This window comes from Acinonyx jubatus, chromosome B1 (genome assembly GCF_027475565.1).
Source record: "Acinonyx jubatus isolate Ajub_Pintada_27869175 chromosome B1, VMU_Ajub_asm_v1.0, whole genome shotgun sequence".
In the NCBI taxonomy this organism is placed as follows: domain Eukaryota; kingdom Metazoa; phylum Chordata; class Mammalia; order Carnivora; family Felidae; genus Acinonyx; species Acinonyx jubatus.
Window position 1 is genome coordinate 145,220,616 of NC_069382.1, and position 19,663 is coordinate 145,240,278.

General features: G+C 37.6%; 1 protein-coding gene across 11 annotated transcripts in view; it reads right to left on the reverse strand.

The window, feature by feature from the left end:
- RUFY3 (RUN and FYVE domain containing 3) overlaps positions 1–19,663 on the reverse strand; it is an 80,091-nt gene that overhangs the window by 18,284 nt on the left and 42,144 nt on the right. For all 11 annotated transcript variants that reach the window (XR_008296285.1, XM_027058020.2, XM_053217268.1 and 8 more), the window contains 8 exons: positions 10,633–10,806; positions 9,787–9,904; positions 8,857–8,958; positions 7,076–7,199; positions 5,668–5,729; positions 4,697–4,762; positions 3,363–3,432; positions 212–304 (listed from right to left, as the gene is read on the reverse strand). Coding sequence is in view for 10 of the 11 variants with exons in the window: in XM_027058020.2 (XP_026913821.2) it covers positions 212–304; positions 3,363–3,432; positions 4,697–4,762; positions 5,668–5,729; positions 7,076–7,199; positions 8,857–8,958; positions 9,787–9,904; positions 10,633–10,806 (809 nt within the window). In the remaining variant the exon portion in view is untranslated. The remainder of the gene's footprint in view (positions 1–211; positions 305–3,362; positions 3,433–4,696; positions 4,763–5,667; positions 5,730–7,075; positions 7,200–8,856; positions 8,959–9,786; positions 9,905–10,632; positions 10,807–19,663) is intronic.

A 19,663-nucleotide genomic window follows, 5' to 3' on the forward strand; every position in this document is an offset into this window, starting at 1 on the left:
GAGCATCTGTAGGAGAAGGAGCCTCACTCTGGCATAACCTCCATTATTCACTCGATTCTACATGGAGTCTTAGTAAAAACAGCATGCTATATGTCAAGTAGATATACGTTTGCTACTTCCAAACAGTCCTCTAGAGTAGAGGCCCTCCCCACCGCCCTGCTAACACATTAACACATTTCTAGGAATGTTTTATAAATCCAGTAAGGTTAACCTTCCGATTGGATTCCAATATGTAGGAGCTTTCCTCTTTAACTCGTTCCATTTCTTCTTGCAAGGTAATAATCCTGTTGTTTGCAACTGCAAGCTGTTGAAAAAATTTAAAAGATAATCTTTTATTTTTCTTTTTTAACAGAGGATAAGATAATTCATGATCTGCTAGGACATCATTTTCAGGCTTGAATATTCTTAGAAGGAAATAAAGCTTTCTATGACTGCATAAAAATGTTCTCATGGTGTGGGAAGTTAGGAAAAGTATTTTTAAACTAGGTTAGGTAAAAATAAAAAATATCTACTGTTGCTTTTTGTGTAAACTCTTTTTCAGGACCAAAATGTTAACTTAAGATTGTTTATCTCAAGGGTATTCTCATGGGTAACTTATATTTTGTTATAATACCTATTTCTAAAATGTTTAATAAAGAAGTCACCTTGGGGCACCTGGGTGGCTCAGGTGGTTAACTGTTGGACTCTTGATTTTGGCTCAGGTCACGATCTCACGGTTCGTGAGATGGAGCCCTGCGCGGGCTCTGTGCTGACACCGTGGAGCATTCTTGGGATTCTCTTTCTCTGCCCCTCCCCTGCTCGCACACACGCAAGTATGCATGCATACTCTCTCTCTCAAATAAATAAATAAACATTATATAAAAAAGAAGTCACCTCATGCCTTGGGATTCATCTTACAAATGATACATAAGAACTTTGATAGATAATTTTTAAGAGTAAAGAAATGAACTAAGTCCTCTCTCTAAAAGATACCATTAAGTATCAAAGAGACTTTTTTATTTCAGCACCTAAACAGGTAAGGTAATGTTATTAGCAGTACACTGCTAAGGGGAAACATTTATATCCCCATTCCAACAGGAGGGGATCTCCTCATGAGCAGTGAGCATAGGTTCTGCTTAGTTCTGGTTCTAGTGTGTAAGTACAGAGGAACCTGGGCTCAGGCTGCTTTCTAGAGATGGGTCTGGAAGCCCATTTTCCCCTCTGCTCCATGGGCCTCACGGTGCATAAAAAAGTTAACTCTGGACAAGTAGGTCTGCTTTCTAGATCCAAAGACACCCTCAAATGGGTACTTCCAAGATTTTAACATCAGAGAAAGTTTTAGGAAACTATGTCTGTATCTCCAAGTGGGCCTTCTATGAATATTCAGCTTTATCAATAATAAAGTGGATATTTTTATATCATCATCTGTTTACAACTTCTCACTTTATCACACTGATTCATTCAGGAAAAGAAAAGAGGGGTTTTTTTTGTTTGTTTTTTTGTTTTTGTTTTTTTCCTGGCCCTCTTAAATCCAAAATATATGGAAAAGAGATCTCGGTGGAAAAGACATCCAGATATAGATATATGGAAAAGAAATGAGACATATGGAAGAAACAGATCTGATTTGCCTTTTCTATTCTTTATAAAGCCTATACACAGTGCTTACCTATCTCTACAAATCCAAGGTTTCAATAAAATAAATGTTACTGGTAAAATAAGTACATGAATGAATTAATATTGCTAATAAAATAAATCTAGGTCAAAAGGACAAGTCTTGTGACTGAGGGAATAAAATTAATAACTATATTTACTGGGTGCTTATGATGTGTCAGACACTGGTCTAGGCCTTTATGTATTACCATTTAATTCACACAAAAACCTTACTATTATTTTATCATCCCCATTTTACAGAGAAATAGATCAAGAAATAGAGGCTTAAGTTATTGGCCAGGATTAGAAAGTTAGCAAGTGCCAGAGCTGGGACATGAATCCATGTAGCCCAGATCTAGAGACCATGCTTCACTGTTGGGCCTTATTGCCTCAACAGAGGAGCAGCAGAAACACGGCAGAAAATTTCTATGCAGAGTATTTCAGAAACTTTGTAGAGGGGCACCTGGGTGGCTCAGTCAGTTAAGCCTCCAGCTTGGGCTCAGGTCATGATCTCACAGTTCATGAGTTGGAGCCCCACATCACGCTCTCTACTCTCTGCTGTCAACACACAGCCAGCTTCGGATCCTCTGTCCCCCTCTTTCTCTGCCTGTCTCCTGCTGGTGTGTGCGCATTCTCTCTCACTCTCTCAAAAATAAGTAAACATTAAAAAAAAAAAAAAAGCTTTGTAGAGTAAAATTCTAAGGACCGTTTCCATTAAGTTTTAATATAATTTAAGAATCTATATCCAAAAGTGAAGCCCACAAGGCTGAGAAATAAGGAAGGTGTTTGAAAGTTGTAACAATGAAAATGTTCTGAAGGAAAATGTTTAAACAGCATCTTCCCGACCAGTACTTGAACTTGGGTTTTATTTAGACCAAATCTATCTCACAGTATATAACAGGGTAGTTATAATCAGAAACACATAAGAGAAAGTCTTTGTCACCTGAAAATTTTATGTAACATTTTCCATAGAAACATCTAATGCTATTGAAGAAAAAAAATGTGGCTTAGCCGCTGGCAAATTAAAAAATTTCTTTATTAATCAGAAGCGAAAATGAGGTCAATATTTATTCTTATTTTGGGGACTTTCCTAAGGATTTTCACATATATATTCTCCTGTGATCTTCAAAGCAACAGTGAGGCTGAAAGGGGAAGTATAAATACCCTCATCTGCCAGTGAGGGATGGGGCCTCCTGGAGGTCAAGTGACTTACTTGCTCAGAAGCACATGACTCGTAAGCAGCGTGACATAAAAGCAGGGAATGCTGGTGTTCTGACCAGAGCTCTTTATATTATCTGCCCTACCACCCCAAGGAGAAAATGAGATCCTTGAGGGTGGGAGCTTGCCAATCTGGCACACATCAACCAATGCACACATAAATCTCTCTCTAGCTCTAGCACGTAAGCAGTACCAAATGTTTGTTGAGTGAACAAACGAACATCAAGCTGTATGCTAAAGGTTAACTCTAGGCTAGCCCAGACAAAACATTCATGCAAAAGAAAGCAAGATATCTGATGGGCCCAGGTTCTACGCCTTCAGAGTCCAACTGGATAACAGACACCCCTGAGATAAGCCAGCTGGCCATTCTCAGTCAGAACAAGGGATTATGTCCTATTACAGACATTATCTGAAAAAGCCAAGTCCTTTATTTTCAAAGTTCCATAGGAATGACTGGTTCCACTAATGCACATTATTAAATTCTATGTCAATCAAAGTGTTTCCAAAACACTTACCTCCTCTGTCAGTTTAGTGTTGGATTTTTCTAATGCATCCACTTTTGCCTGAAGGTTGTTTACAGTAGCACTATCCAGAAAGGAAAAAAAAAAAAACCCATAATGGTTTCTCTTGAAAAACAGAACAATATCTTGTACTTTCCATTTAAACACCCATCGCATTTATCATTCATTGTCTAAAGTCCACAATTCGTGATAGAATTGCAGGTTCTAAGACAGTTTACAAGTGGCTGTGTGTCTTAACTGTTATATCCTGGCCACTGAAGCTTGTATTTAAGAAGTACTTGTTGGATGAAATTAAGGAGCTGATGCACGGCACAGTATATAATAATAAACTACATGAATTAAGTGCTTGCCATACACTGAGCACTTTTCTAAATTATTTTATTTGCATTATTTCATTTACTCCTTTCAACAACCCTATGCATTAGGTATCCCCAAAGACAGATAACGAAGCTGATGCATGAAAGAGTAAATAATTGTCATGCTTCTATTTCACTATCAAATGTAAGCATACTTCTGCTTGACTAATATCTCCATTAATTCACTGTAGTCATTATTAGTTCTTGGTCTCCAGTGAAAATATACTTAAACTGCTCTGGAATTTTCTAGCTGGAACCAAGACTACTCAAAATTTATACTAATACTGGTATAATCATATAATAGGTCTTACTTTATTAAAATTGTTATCTTTTTAAAAGAATTGTAAGCAAGATAATAGTTAATGGATGGAGAGATCAATTTTTCTGAATTATTCAACAGTCTTTAGCATAACAAGAACATCAATGTACTTGAGAACACCAACAGAATTTGGATCGCTCTCCTCACGAAAGAGGAGATGGTTTCATGTTCCGGAAGTTCTGAAAAATACTTAGTATTTGGGAAAATAATGGTAGTGATGGCAAAGAGAGGGTAAACTAATACTATCAATTCAATGTGTAAATGACAAATCCAAGGGACCAACAAGATTAATCGAAAGGTCCCAAGGCAATGAGTGGATTACCCAAGATCACTCTTGAAATATGTGGCTGGATCTACTGAACCAAGAAGGCTGCTAGTTTCAGCTGGGTATGTCACATGGTTAAGAATTTTTAACTGAACATAGTCAATCACTAGAGCTATAATTACATACTAATCTTAAATTGCCTTTCACTAAAGGTCACCCAAACAGTTAAATGCCATTTATTTAGTGCCTAGCTCAGTGCCTGGTAAGCAGGAATTCAATTTATTTTTATCGAGTATTGCCTGAATTTATCTCATGGCTCATCAGTTTACTCTTTCCTTCCTTTGCAACAAAATCCCCAGTAAAGTAAAAGTATTGATTCATTCTTTACTTTAGATGTCTGTTGAGTTCCTCTACATAGTTCTTCTGATCCAGAATTGCAGTAATTTGGCCATCTCTGGGATGGGAGGGGAGAGTTGGAGGAAAAAACAGAAATAAAATAAATAACATTAGAAACACCAAGATCTTCCCTCCATTAATCTTTTCATATAACAGAGAAAAGAAAATTGTAGCACAGAAACCAGAAGACAGACCTGATGTATAATGCCCTCAAACAAGAAAGACTCAGAGATTTAAAAATGAAACAAAAAAATTCTCCATATTAATAAAGCGTTTGCTATAGCTTAAGTCCCTTAATAACTCAGGTTATAGGTATAACACTATAATTTATCAGAGGCATTTAAAAATAAAAATTTTCATCTCACAACTGGTAGCCTTTTTAGCTTTGCTGGTATTACTTACAACAATGACTCTCCTGTGAGATCAAGACCTGAGTGGGGATTAAGAGTCGGATGCTTAACCGCCTGAGTCACCCAGGCGCCCCTCTGAGGTCTAATTTCTAAGGGCCATGTGGATATTCTGAAGTAATTTTACATTTACAAGAGCTGTAAAAGCAGTGCTGAGTTTGCGATTATTCTTCACCTCATTACCCCGAATGTTAACATTGTACATAACCCCATATTGTATGTTTAATATTTCAAGTTTTAAGAAATGGAGAATGCAATTTTCTGATCAAGAAGGCCACGTTTTCAAACACTACTTCAAGAGAAGGAGCAAGGGATTCCTTTTATAAACCTTTTTATTTTATTTTGTTAGCCCCTGAACCACACAGTAGAAAACCACTTAACCAAAATCTTTTTAGGGCTTAGCATGCACAATAGTCAGATACTTTTGGCAAGATTCTATTAAAGCTATATCATCGGAAATTCTTCCAGCAAGTGTGTTAAAGCACTACTGTTGTAAACATTAAATGCTATCGAAGAACATTAAAGAGAAAAGAAACTTAATTTTCTTTGTACATACCCTTCACTACCTTTACTGCTGTTCCCATCCTTGAGATACATTGAAAAATCTATAACTCCAACCTACAAAGAGAATTTTCAGAATTTAACATAAAATTAGATACTTTTTCCGAGGCATAATACAATATCTCTTTCTGGGCACTCAGAACAGCAATGAAGTCATGACAGTTATTAGGAATTTTGATGAAAATGTAATGTTTTACTTTTATAGGACCAGAAGACCAGATCATGCAAGTCAACAGAAGATTTTGACAAGAAAGTCAAGGGAATGCTTAATATAAATTTAAGGTTTAAAGTTTCTGTCTCCTTTGTGTCTTTCAAGTATTTTGCTACTGAATCCCTATTCACTTACAGGAATAATAGTTTAAAAATGATAATTACAAAGAGAATGCACAGTTCCTTAAAGAAGTTTTGGAAAATACGGATAAATAAAAGGATGTACTACAAAACACCCATAGTCCCAACCACCCAGATAGGACCACTGTAACAATTTGATATCTATTCTTCCAAACTTTCATTGATGCATTATGTCTAAATTTTTCAGGAGTGCTATTTCATTATTCAGTTTACTTATTTTTTTAATACAGGTCGAAATATCATATTTCCTTTTCCATTTTCTTAGAGTAAAATGTAACAGAAATTTGCTGTAGTATTTCATACAGAAGGGGTGAGAACGAGTCAGAATGAAAGCAACAGCTTTATTTAGTAAGCAATTAATACGTGCCAGGCCCTGTACTAGGTGAATTACATTACTAATTCTTTTATTCCACACAATAACTGTAAGACGTAGATACAGATACTCTTTTTTAAATCCCTGTATTTCAGCTAAGAAATGTGAAGCATCGAGAAACTACAAAATTTATTCAGTTAGAAAATAAAGAAGCAGAATCTGAACCTAAACAGTTTGGCTTCAGTCTGTATTCTTTTTTTATTTTTATTTAAAAAAATTTTTAATGTATGTTTATTTTTGAGAGAGACAGAGACACAGTGCGAGCAGGAAAGGAGCAAGATGAGAGGGAGACAAAGAATCCGAAGCAGGCTCCAGGCTCTGAGCTGTCAGCACAGAGCCCGATGCGGGGCTTGCACTCACAAACCGTGAGATTGTGACCTGAGCCAAAACCAAGAGTTGGACGCTCAACTGACTAAGTCACCCAGGTGCGCCAGTCTGTACAAACTATTTTAAACAGGGGTCAGTCAAGAGAAAATTTGAAAAACACTCATAATACATAAATGAGTCAAATTAGAAGAACAAACAAAGTAATTGCTTATATTCACATCAAAATTTTTACAAATACTATTCATGACTCACAGAATTTCTCTTAATTTGGTTGGTGTAATCTGATCAACCCAAATTCTGAGCTAACAAAACTCAGAGTGATGCACTTCGTAACTGAGCACATTGTGCATACCTGAGAGTCCAAGTCTTCTCCTTTCATACAGAAATTGGCATCAATGACGTTGAGACCCACCAAGAGACCAGCAATTATGGCTCCTTCTTCTTCCATCATGAGGGCGTTGGGTTCATAGAATTCGCTGTAAGAGAAATCCACAGAATACTCTGTTGTAACAAAACCTCAAGAATCCAATGATGTAATCATGAGACAAGCAGAAAATGCTGGCCTCATAGTTGAATATGGGTACTATGATAATAGAGAAAAGGTTAAAAAAAAGGGGGGGGATGGTCTGAATACTTTATTTTAGATAATAGGTGCATGAATAGACTCTAGATAATAGACAGCCTAGCTGAAAGAGAAGTTGGTAGTTTCACTGAAGTGATTATTTATACTTTCCCCACATATTTGTATTTGAGATGCAAGGGATCATTTTTCCATCTTTAATGCATCTTTAAAAAATGGTTTTTTAAAAATTTGCCTCGGAGATCTGCTTTATTTGTAGGTGGGTGTGTATCACATTGTTGTTCTAATTTGCATTTACATGATGGCTAGTGAACTTATGTATATATATATATAAATATATATATTTTAAAGTTTATTTTAAGAGAGAGAGAGAGAGTCCCAAGCAGGCTCTGTGCTGCAAGCATGTGGGGCTCAATCCTATGAATCATGAGACTGTGACATGAACTGAAATCAAGAGTTGGATGCTCAACCCACTGAGCCACCCAGGTGCCCTTACATTTATATTTTTTTAAAGTAATCTCTATGTCCAACATGGGTTTGAACTCACGATCCTAAGGTCAAGAGTCACATGCTCTACCCACTGAGCCAGCTAGGCACCCCTCTTTTTAATGTTTACTAGCCATTCTGATTTTCTCTTGTGAAACGCCTGTTCAAATCCTTTACCCATTTTTACATTTGCTCATCTATTCTTTTTTGAAAAAAAAAAAGAAATTTTTTTTAATGTTTATTTTTGAGAGAGAGACAGAGCACGAATAGGGGAGGGGCAGAGAGAGAGGGAGACACAGAATCTGAAGCAGGCTCCAAGCTCTCAGCTGTCAGCACGGAGCCCGATGCAGGGCTCACACTCACAAACTGCGAGATCATGACCTGAGCTGAAGTTGGAGGCTTAACCAAATAAGCCACCTGGGCGCCCTTGTTTTTTTCTTACTGGACTGAAGGAGATCTTCACATACCCTGATTCATATCATTTATTCAATATATGTGTTACAAATATCTCCTTTCACACTCTATGGATTGCCTTTTAATCTTGTGTCTTTTGATGAATGAAGTTCTTCATTTTAATGTAGACCAATGTATCCATTTTTTCTTTAACAGGGAGAATTTTTTATGTCTTGTTTAAGAAATTTTTGTCTACCTTATATTGTCTTCTAAAATTTTTACTGTTTCCTCTTTGCCATTTGTGTCTATAATCCATCTAGAATTTTGTGTGCTGTTTTTAAATTTAATGTAACATGTCAACTTCCTGTCTTATTGCATCTGGGTAAATGCTAAGGTTGAGTCAAAAGCCTTTCCTGTTTTCTGGGTGTATTAAGTTTTAGCCTACCCTGCAAAGGACCATATATATGCCACAGTGACAGACTGAACACATGTAATAAACATATATTCTTGGGTATGTGTGTGTGAGGTATGGGAGGAAGTATTAGTTGAACTATGTGAAATTGTCATGAAACAACTGTTTTTGATCTGCAAAAACAGCAAATTTATATGATTTGACCTCATATAAAATATAGAACATAGCAAGAAAAGAACAAAGTTCAATAAGATGTTCATACCTGAGAAGTTCCTTCTTATTGATCAAAGCTTTCATGTATTCTGAGAGTTTCTTTTGCATTAATGCCAAACGAAGCCAGGCTCTTCCTCTGCCTACTGGTGTCCTACAGAAACACATGAATCCAACAACTACAAGTAGCAGAGATAGAGGCCATAGTGGGACAGATTCACTTACTCTTGTTAATAGTCCCCAGTAATAACATGCACACTGAGCTCCTTACAACCTATTCTCCCACATTCCTATGTGAGGAGTTCTGTGTGGGCTGGTGGGACTAGGGGTGTGTTTGGGACAACTGCTCTTGTGAAGAATGAATTACTGAGACTACAATTTGAAGATAAAAACCTCTGGGAGTCCCAAATGAAAATGTTCTATCACATTAGCATCGGTAAATCCTCATAAACTTAGTGTGGATCATTTAAGTGTCCAAATACTCGCAATGTGGACACAGTCCATTTAGGCCTCTATCTGATTAAAGTTAAACCAGTCTAATTTGAGAAAATGATCAGTCTTCTTTTTGAGTTCTGAGGCAGGTTCCCAGTGTCAGTTCCTGAGGTCCACTTGACAACGGTTTTAATCTTGGCTCTTAAAACTTCATTGAACACATTCTTTTTCTTAGTTGGGTCTAGCAACCTCCCTCCTAAGATCTGATTTCTTGAGACTCTAACTGATTCCCACAAGTACTTTTAAAAAAACAAGAAAAATTTTGGCATTTTAATATGAATACAACCTCTTTTAAATTAGTGATAATTATCCCTCACAGACACACTTCTCTTAATATTCTATATTAGCAAGTCTCTTGTAGTAGTACATATTCATAAAAACAGCATGCATTCTGGACTGTTATGAAATAAATGATTATGGTCATCATTATCTTTGGACTTGAAGGCAATGGTTAATGTTTTCCTAGCAGAATTGTGGACCTTAAACTTACTTAAGTCCTGGAAGATCTTTAACACTTGCTGTTATCTCTGCAGCTTCTGGAACAAGCTTTTCTACCAGTTCTAGAGGCCCCCAGAAGGATTTATTTTGTCCAAGAAAAGTTTTCTTAGCTAAGGTGATAAAAACAAAGCAATGTTTTAATATCCCTTGCAACATAAACATGCCCTCCACACACAAACACATATACACACTTCTCTCTCATCTATTTAATCCTTTTTATCAGAGAATTAATTCTGCATTATCAGACAGTTCTGAAATTATTCATGCTTTCAGAACAGATAACATTTTGTAAAAGCCAAAAATCCCCCACTCCCCAAGACTCAGTCCTTCCTCTTTCAGGAAGAATTTATAACTAGACCTATAATAATAACAATAAAAGGCTTTAACAATATAGTACTTAAAGCTGTGTGGTACTAGTGAAGAAAAGAGTCCAATGGGAAAGAATATGTAACCTGCTTATGGTCAAGTGGAAGAACACAGAAGCAAGACTCAGGAGATATGAATTCTAGCACTTGCTCTGCCCCCACTCACTGTGTGACCTTGGGCAAATTACCTCCCATTCTAGGCCTGTTTCCACCTGTCCAACAGAACTGCCGTATTGGACTAGATACTCGTAATGTCCTTTCCAGCTCTAGCATTTAAGGATTTAAGCCCTGCATGTCTTTTAATTCAACCACATCCCTGTCTCCCTGTCTGTGCTCATATAGGGTGCGTTCCAATAGATTAATATTATTAATTCAAGCCTCTTATTCTTTGGCTCCAGAAAGAACACTTTTCTTGAACACGTATTGCTAGAAAATAGCTGCGTGCACATTTGCATTCTGGGGCCATGGCCTACCCTTCAAGCCGTGTTTCAGGCAATGTTCCATCACCACGAAGAACTGCTGGAGGGGTGCATAGTCTGAGTCCAGAGTTCTTCCCAGGTTCAAAGCTGATTCAATCAAGCCCTTGATACTCAGCTTGGCCATGTTCATCAGGTTCATGCGTTCGTTAGCCATGAGATAATTAGGATCTACGGCCAAAGAGGGAGAGGATGGAGCCTGGTTAGTGGAAACAGCACATTTAGAAATTCAATGTTTCATTGTGTTGACGTTAGCATCGAAGGTGCAAAAGCAATGGTGGGTAGGACTGTTGGGTGTCTTGGCAAGAATGGAGACAGTGGTTTTGTATTCTCTGCCAAGTACTTGCTGTTAAAAAAAAGAAACATGCCAGTTTCCTTTAGGAATATCCTTGATGCAACAGTGAAAATTACTTATTTTATCAAATTTCAAGCATTGAGTACAGTCTTAATAATCTCACCACCACCTCTGCCCTAACCTAACCTGGGTGCCCATCCTAGCTCCCTCACTATTGCACAACCTTCACACTGGTCTCTGTGATTCCACCCTGGCCCTGCCCACCTCATTCTCTACACAGTTTGTGAAGTGCTCTAAAAATTAAAGGCAATGTAGAAGAAAAAAAAGTACTTAAACTTTGTTCCAAGTATACGATTGACATCAGTATTACTATTTATGTTAATTAGCATTATTATTATTTAAACTAAACATTACATAAACTAAAAATAATTAACCGTATTAACTCCCAAAATTTTAAGACTTAGCATAGAGTGTGATAAATTATTTGATGAAAGGGACTAAGTACCACATTTTATCCGACAGAACTCGGCACAATCCAGGCACCTGCTACCTTCACTTACTGGGGCCTATGCTGTGCCAGGTACTGTGGGCTGCTTCTGACAGTTACAATTTCAATCCCTCCTTACGTCAGGCTGTGAGACAGTTACCAGTAGCACCAACTTACAAATGAGGCTAAGTGTGTGAAAGAGCCAGTCCCTGGGCCCAGCCAGTAAGAGACAACAAAGCCAGAGTTCCAACTATATAAATCTGGCTTTGTTGTGCTGTTCTCTGAGTAGTAGTTTTAAAGAAAAAAAAGTCAGAATTGGTATATATATTGCCATTAATTCTTCCTTGCACAACAAATCCTTTAACACCAGGCCTCAAATGTGACTCTCTTTCCTCAGGGCAGGTAAGTGTTGAGACCAGAATAAGCTCACAAGGTAAAATGCACAACAAAACTACCCCCTAAAACACAGCCGCTAAAACCAGTTTTATCAGACATTAATTCCCAACTTTGTTACTGGCATTTATGTGCACTCCAGTGTTTCTAACCTCCCATAATCACTGGAAGAAATGAATGGGATAAACATGTGTGGGTGTGCATAAATGTTTGTGGGCAGCAACTAGATTCTGTTTAACCTCCCAATAGATGGCAAGAAAATGTCATTGGAGAGCTGGATTGGAGACTCTTGCCAGAATGGTGATGGATTTACACTTCTACATTGCCTCATGTCATTCTTCTTACAATCAGTAGCAACATGTTCAAGACATCTGTTTGTGGCCTGGGGTGCATAAACCATGCAGAAAGATGAACTAATGCCTAGGGAAATTAAATTCCTAATACCTCGGATGACTTAGTATGGTGCTATACCCTATTGAACTAATCTACATCAAACACAAACAACCCATTCATTCTTTAGAAAATACTGCTCTCAACTTCTGCACTACTAACGTTTTGGCCAGATAATTCTTTTTTTTGAGGGGATGTGGGGTTGTTCTGTGAATTAAGTTTAGTAGCAACCCAAGCCTTTACCCACTAGGTGTCAGTAGCATCCTCCAGTTATGACAACCAAAAATATCTCCAGATACTGCCCAATGCCTGTCCCCTGGAAGATAAAATCAGGTTGCTTCCCCACTGAGAACCACTACTCTAAACAAATAATAAAAGAAGGTCAAACAAAAATCAGGGTAATTTGACATTAGGCATAAAAAGCTCAAAAGACTTCACTGCTCATTATTAATTATTTAATGCAGAAGGTAAAATGTTTATTATTTAATGCTTATTATTATCATTTTTGTGAATAGTATATAAGAGTATGGGCATTACAAATCATTTTAATTACATTTCCTGGTTAGTACGAAATCAAACTACTGAAAATAATTAGCACTTAAAATTAATTATTTCTTTGTTCCATTTTGTAATGTTGGGTACTAGTAAAGATCACCAAATCACTAACTTAATTTGTCACAAAATAAAAAATAATCTATTCAATCAGTTTGCTACTTGTCTTAAATCGTACTCGAGTGTAAAATGATTTTGTGGAATGAATATATGCTGTTAAAAAGGGTTGCAGCAACCCAAAGGGAGCATGGAAGGATTTCTGGGGTTCTGGTTTTTGGTGTGCAATTGTTGAGTGTGTGAAAATTCACTACACTGAATACTTACAATGTGATATTTCCTGTATATTTTATACTTTTAACCATAAAAGTTTTCATTTTAAAGTTTTGTTATATTGTATAGCCCAGAAATTTTTTTTTTTTTTAATGTTTATTTTTGACAGAGACAGAGACAGAATGTGAGTGGGTTAGGGGCAGAGAGAGAGGGAGACACAGACTCCGAAGCAGGCTCCAGGCTCTGAGCTGTCAGCACAGAGCCTGACGCGGGGCTCAAACTCACGAGCTGTGAGATCATGACCTGAGCTGCAGTTGAACACTCAACCAACTGAGCCACCCAGGTGCCCCCCAGAAAATGGTTTTTAAAAGTGCATGGCTTTCAGGGGTGCCTGGGTGGCTCAGTTGCTTGAGCGTCCGACTCTTGAGTTTAGCTCAGGTCGTGATCCCAGGGTTGTGGGAGCCAGCCATGTGTCGGGCTCTGCACTGAACGTGGAACCTACTTAAGATTTCTTTCTCTCTCTCCCTCTGCCCCTCTCCCCCGCTTGTGCATGGGCTAAAAAAAAAAAAGTGAAAACAAATGCATGACTTTCACAATGTTATGTCATATTTTTTCTAGGAGAAAAATAACTAAAAACGTTTAACAATGCTAACATTTAACACTATTATTTCAAAATCTGAACTTCTGTTCATTCATTCATTTTTTTCTATAAATAGTGACCATCTACTTGGTGTTAGATATTTAATGTTGGGATTCCAGAGATAAAAGACCTAGTTCCTGACATCAAAGTGCTCACTATTTATCAAACTTGGTTTACACAAATGTCTGGAGAACAAAAACAGGGCAACTTATAGAGAACACTTGAAATTTCACAATAAACATTACCATCTCTGACAAAGATCAATTTTATTTCAGAACAAATAAAATTAAAATATTTTTATATTAGGTCAAGTATCCTCTTTCTATGGAATCAAATGTAAATTTTATATAAATTTTAAGGCTAAGATACTAGATGCGATATTAATGTAAAATTTCAGACACACTGTATACAAGTCTAATACAATTTCTTCTGCCACTGGATGTGGAAAAGTTTGAGAGGCTGTGTAAACGTACTGTAGTAAGAACACTAACAAAAGTATACACAGGATATTATGAGAATATGCACAGAAGAAAGCTACCTAACCTGGCTCCCTTTTTCCTTCAAAAGAACTTTTTTTTAAGTTTATTGATTTATTTTGAGAGAGACAGAGACAATGTGAGTAGGGCGAGGGCTGCCAGCACAGAGCCTGACGCACGGCTTGAACCCATGAAACTGTGAGATCATGATCTGAGCTGAAACCAAGAGTCAGATGCTTAACCGACTGAGCCACCCAGATGCCCCTTCCCTTCAAATTTAAAGGGCAGGTATGTATATATTAAGTTCTCAGAGATGAGGCTATTTGGTTTTAAAAAAATATTTATTTATTTTGAGAGAGAGAGTGAGAAAGAGAGCAAGTGAGAGACAGTGGTGAGGGGCAGAAAAAGAGGGAGAGAGAGAATTCTAAGCAGGCTCCATGCTGTTAGCGCAGAACCTGATTCGGGGCTCAAACTCACAAACCGTGGCTTGAACTCACAAATTGTGAAATCATGACCTAAGCCGAAATCAAGAGTCAGATGCTCAACTGACTAAGCCACCCAGGCACCTTGAGACTTTTTTTTTTCTCCAGCTAATAAAATGTTTTTAGTCACTCTGTAGCATTTTAAGAAAATTAAGAAATACATATTAACATGGCTAATTCTGAACACTGTACTGAAAGTGGAAGAATGCAATTAAAGAAGATAAAGAAATTGGAGACATATAACCTGTGAAAGAGTGGGTCAAACATTACTCCTCTCACATGTTCTGTCTGATTCTACACCCAGAAAATCAAACAAACAAAATATGCAAGAAAATATAATTCATTAAGGTAACAGCGTACAAAATTAATATACAGACATTATTAGGTGCCATACACATCGGTAACAGAGGGTGAGACTTTTGAGTTCAGTCTTTTTTTTTAAATTTAATTTATTTTTTTTTAATGTTTATTTATTTTAGAGACAGAGTGTGAATGGGGGAGGGTCAGAGAGAGAGGGAGACACAGAATCTGAAGCAGGCTCCAGGCTCTGAGCTGTCAGCACAGAACCCAACGCTGGGCTTGAACTCACCGAGTGTGAGATCATGACCTGAGCTGAAGTCGGAAGCTCAACCGACTGAGACACCCAGGCACCCCAATTGAGTTCAGTCTTAAAGGACAGAAAGACATTGGTTTGGCAAAGAGCTGGGAAGGGAGCAGAATGGAAGGAACAGCTGGGGCAAAGGCACTGAAGAATGAAAAGAACTTGGCACACTAAGAAAAATAAAATGGAAAAAGTGTCATAGTTTATGGTACATATGAGTAAATGCTATGAAATGAGATGAGGGAAATAGGTAAAAGACTGCTAAGGATCTTTGTTAAGGAGTATGGATTTTACTTCATCAGTACAGAGTTTAATGAGAGGTGTGATGTCACAGATTTGAATCTTATTTATTTTTTAAGGTTTTATTTATTTAAGTAATCTCTACACCCAACACAGGGCTTGAACTCATGACCCCAAGATCAAGAGTCACATGCTCTTCCGCCTGAACCAGCCAGGCGCCCCACAGATATGAATTTTAGAGAAGCCACTGTCACAGCCACATGGAAGACAAACTGGAAGGGTGTTAGAACTCAATGCTGTGGAGCAAGTAAGGGTCTCCTGCAATAGTTGGGGAGAGAAACAATAAGGGAAGAGCCATCGGAGCTGTGGGGAGAAGAGGGAATTAATTAGCTTTGGGGGCTGTTCTAGGGGTAGGATGTCAGGATTTCAGGACTTGATGACCACTTAGATGTGAGAGGAGGAAGAGGAAGAATGGAGAGTAATTTTCTAGTTTTGGTGAATAGATGGGTAGGGGTACAAAGCACCATGGTGGGGAACACACCAGGAGCAGTGGACTAAAGAAACTACAGAAATGACTATAGTTACAATAATAAACTATATTAAGTGATTTTCAAACCAAAGTTCTTTCAAGCATATGTGTATGTTTACTACAGGTCTTCAAGACTGCTAATTTCTATATGAGGAAATATTAATGAACTTTACAGAGTAATGAGGCTCATTTAGTTAATAGTGATGACAAAAGTGAACCCAAAGTCACATAGCTAAGAGTGACACTGAGTCACACTGTTCTGCAAACCCATCATCTGACCAAGACCCCATTCCATCTCTTTAGTGAAATGACTAACGTTCATACAGAGAAATCTTGAAATATTTTAAGAATAATTGAAGAAAATTAAATTATACTTAACATATATTAAGTATGTTATATTGTACCCAATTCTGGGTAAGTTGGGAATAATTCGTATGTAACACAAGCAGTTACTCTTTAGAATTTCCTGGTTATTTGATAGATCAAAAATTTAGACTATATGAGAAACAAAAGTTGCCATACAGAGATTTTCAAAAGATACCTAAGAACATTAACATGAGATTAAAAATGACAAAATAACAAAGATACAGAGAGGAAAGCTTACTGTGTTCAGAATGTTTGAAGGCCAATAATTCCTAAATAAATCTATTTTGAACCTTTTCTGTAATATTTCTTTTTTTAACATATTTATTATTATTTTTTAAGTGTTTTATTTATTTTTCAGAGAGCACGCAAGTGGGGGAGGGGCAGAGAGAGAAGGGGACAGAGGATCCAAAGCGGGCTCCGCACTGACAGCAGCAAGCCCAATGCAGGGCTCAAACCCACGAACCACGAAATCATGACCTGAGCTAGACAGACACTCAACCAACTGAGCCACCCAGGTACCCCTGTACTATTTCTTAAAAGCTGGGAGTAAAATTGCTAGTCCTTGATAGTGAACAAATTACTGAAAGCACTAGAAGATCTTATAATAAAACACAATTTGACTATTCTAATGACACTTGAGAATCATGAACTTTGACTCAATCCTCATTTAAGAATAATCAATAGATGGGGTACCTGGGTGGCTCAGTCAGTTAAGTGTCCAACTCTTGGTTTCAGTTCAGGTCATGATCTCATGGTTTGTTCCAACCCCATGTTGGGCTCTGCGCTGAGAGCATGGGGTCTGTTTGGGATTCTCTCTCTCTGTCCCTCCCCTCGCTCACTTTAATAAATAAGTTCTCCAAATAAATAAGTAAACCTAAATAGTATTAAAAAAATAATCAATAGATGGGGTATCTGGTTGGCTCTGTCGGTAGAGCATGCAACTCTTGATCTCCGGGTTGTAAGTTTGAATCCCATGCTGGGTGGAGAGATTACTTAGAAATAAAATCTTTTTAGGGTGGCTGAGTCGGTTAAACGTCCAGCTTCAGCTCAGGTCATGATCTCACGGTTCCAGCCCCAGGTCAGGCTCTGTGCTGAGGGCTCAGAGCCTGGAGCCTGCTTCACATTCTGTGTCTCCATCTTTCGCTCTCTCTGCCCCTCCCCCACTCATGCTCTGTCTCTTTCTCTCTCTCTCAAAAATAAATAAAAACATTAAAAAAATCTTTTCAAAAATGTAAAAATAATCAAGAGTCTTAGGACCCTTAGATTACCTATGTACCCATATCTATCTATTCTCCTTAATGCCATTCCAAATACCATATAAAATTCTACTCGAGTAATAAAGAGGAAATACACTTAAGTAACATTTTGTCTGGTTGAAATCTTAAAGAAAATTAGTTAGTTAGTCAAGAAAATTTAACAAATTTGTTTATCCTCATTGCTACCTTTCCTTGGTAATAGCGTAATCAAAGATATGCTTCACTAAAATCCATCCTTATTATCAGGAACACCATATCCACCCACTACTCTTAATCTGCTTGATATTAATCACTTCTTTGTACCAATTAACTTATGACACCAGGCAAGGAGTCTCATTTCTTTGGGGCTTCAATTTCCTTATCTGTGAAATGAGGGTTAAGCTTGTTCAGTAATTCTTTTATCTGGTGGAAACAACACACACCCATATCGATCCTAATGACTCCCTGCAGCACCAATTCTCAAGGGGTCGGGGGAGTATATTATTAACTCTGGAATGGAGAGAAACAACAGGTTTTGGAAAACCCCACAAATGACCCTGATACCAAAAGAACTAGATCCTTGCCACTGCACATGTAGCCCTGGCATCAAAATTGGCATCACCTGGAAGTTTTTGGAAATGGGAGGCCTTAGGCTCCAATGGTACTACTGAATCAGGTTCTGCACTTTAACTCGACCCGAGGTGATCTATATGTGCATTAAAGTTTGTCAAGGCACTGACCTACATGACTCTTCCAGCTCTAGCATAACTTAATTCCATGATTTCACAGAAGCTTCCTCAAGGGCAACCAATAAACACATATACCAGTGGAAAGCCCCAGGAAGAAGGGGTAATAAAAGATTAGAACAGAAATAAACAGCACATTAAAGTACTGAGAAAATCAATGAAACCTGAAGTTGGTTCTTTGATAAGATCAACAACTGACAAATATTTAGCTTGATTGACCAATAGAAAAAGAGAGAAGACTTAAATTGCTAAACTGAGGAATGAAGAGGAGACATTGTTGACCTTACAGAAACAAAAAGGATTGGAAGGGAATACTACTGACAACTGTATGCCAAAATATTAGACAACCTAGACAAAATGAACATTTTCTAACAAAGATACAGATCACCAAAACTGACTTAAGAAACAGAAAATCCGTAACAGGTAAAGATACGGAATTTGTCAGTAAAAAAAACATCCCATAGAGGTGCCTAGGTGGCTTAGTCAATTGAGCATCTGAGTCTTGATTTCGGCTCAGGTCATGATCCCAGGGTCGTGGGATCAAGCCTCACATCAGGCTCAACATGGGCATTCTCTCTCTATCTTCCTTTGCCCTTCTCCCCTGCTCGCTCTCTCTCTCTCTCTCTCTCTCTCTCTTTAAAAACAAAACAAAACAAAACAAAACAAAACAAAACAAAACAAAACAAAACAAGAAAAGAAAAAAAAAACATCCCACAAAGAAGCTGGAACCAGATGGCTTCATTATTGAAATCTATCAAACATTCAAAAAAATAAAGAATGAAAATAACCCTTCATAAACAATTCTAAAAAACTGGAAGATGGAACATTCCCCATTTCATTCTATGAAACCAATTATTACCTTAGATAAAAATCAGGCAACCGTATAAAAAAACTATAGATTAATAAATACCTCTTATGAATATAGATGCAAAACCCTCAACAAAGTACTTACAAACCAAATCTAGCAACATATAAAAAGGATTATACAACATGACCAAATGGTTTTTTAAATGACACCAAAAGTGGGGCACCTGTGTGGCTCAGTCGGTTAAGCATCTGACTTTGGCTCAGGTCATGATCTCATGGTTCAAGGGTTTGAGTCCCACATTGGTCTCTGCGCTGATAGCTCGGAGCCTGGAGCCTGCCTCACATTCTGTGTCTCTCTCTCTGCCCCTTCCCCACTTGTGCTCGCTCTTGCTCTCTCTCAAAAATAAATAAATACTAAAAAAAAAAATAAATGACTCCAAAAGCACAGCAACAGAAAAAACAAACAACCGGATTTTATAAAAATTAAAAAAATCTGTGCTTCAAAGGACATCCTTAAAA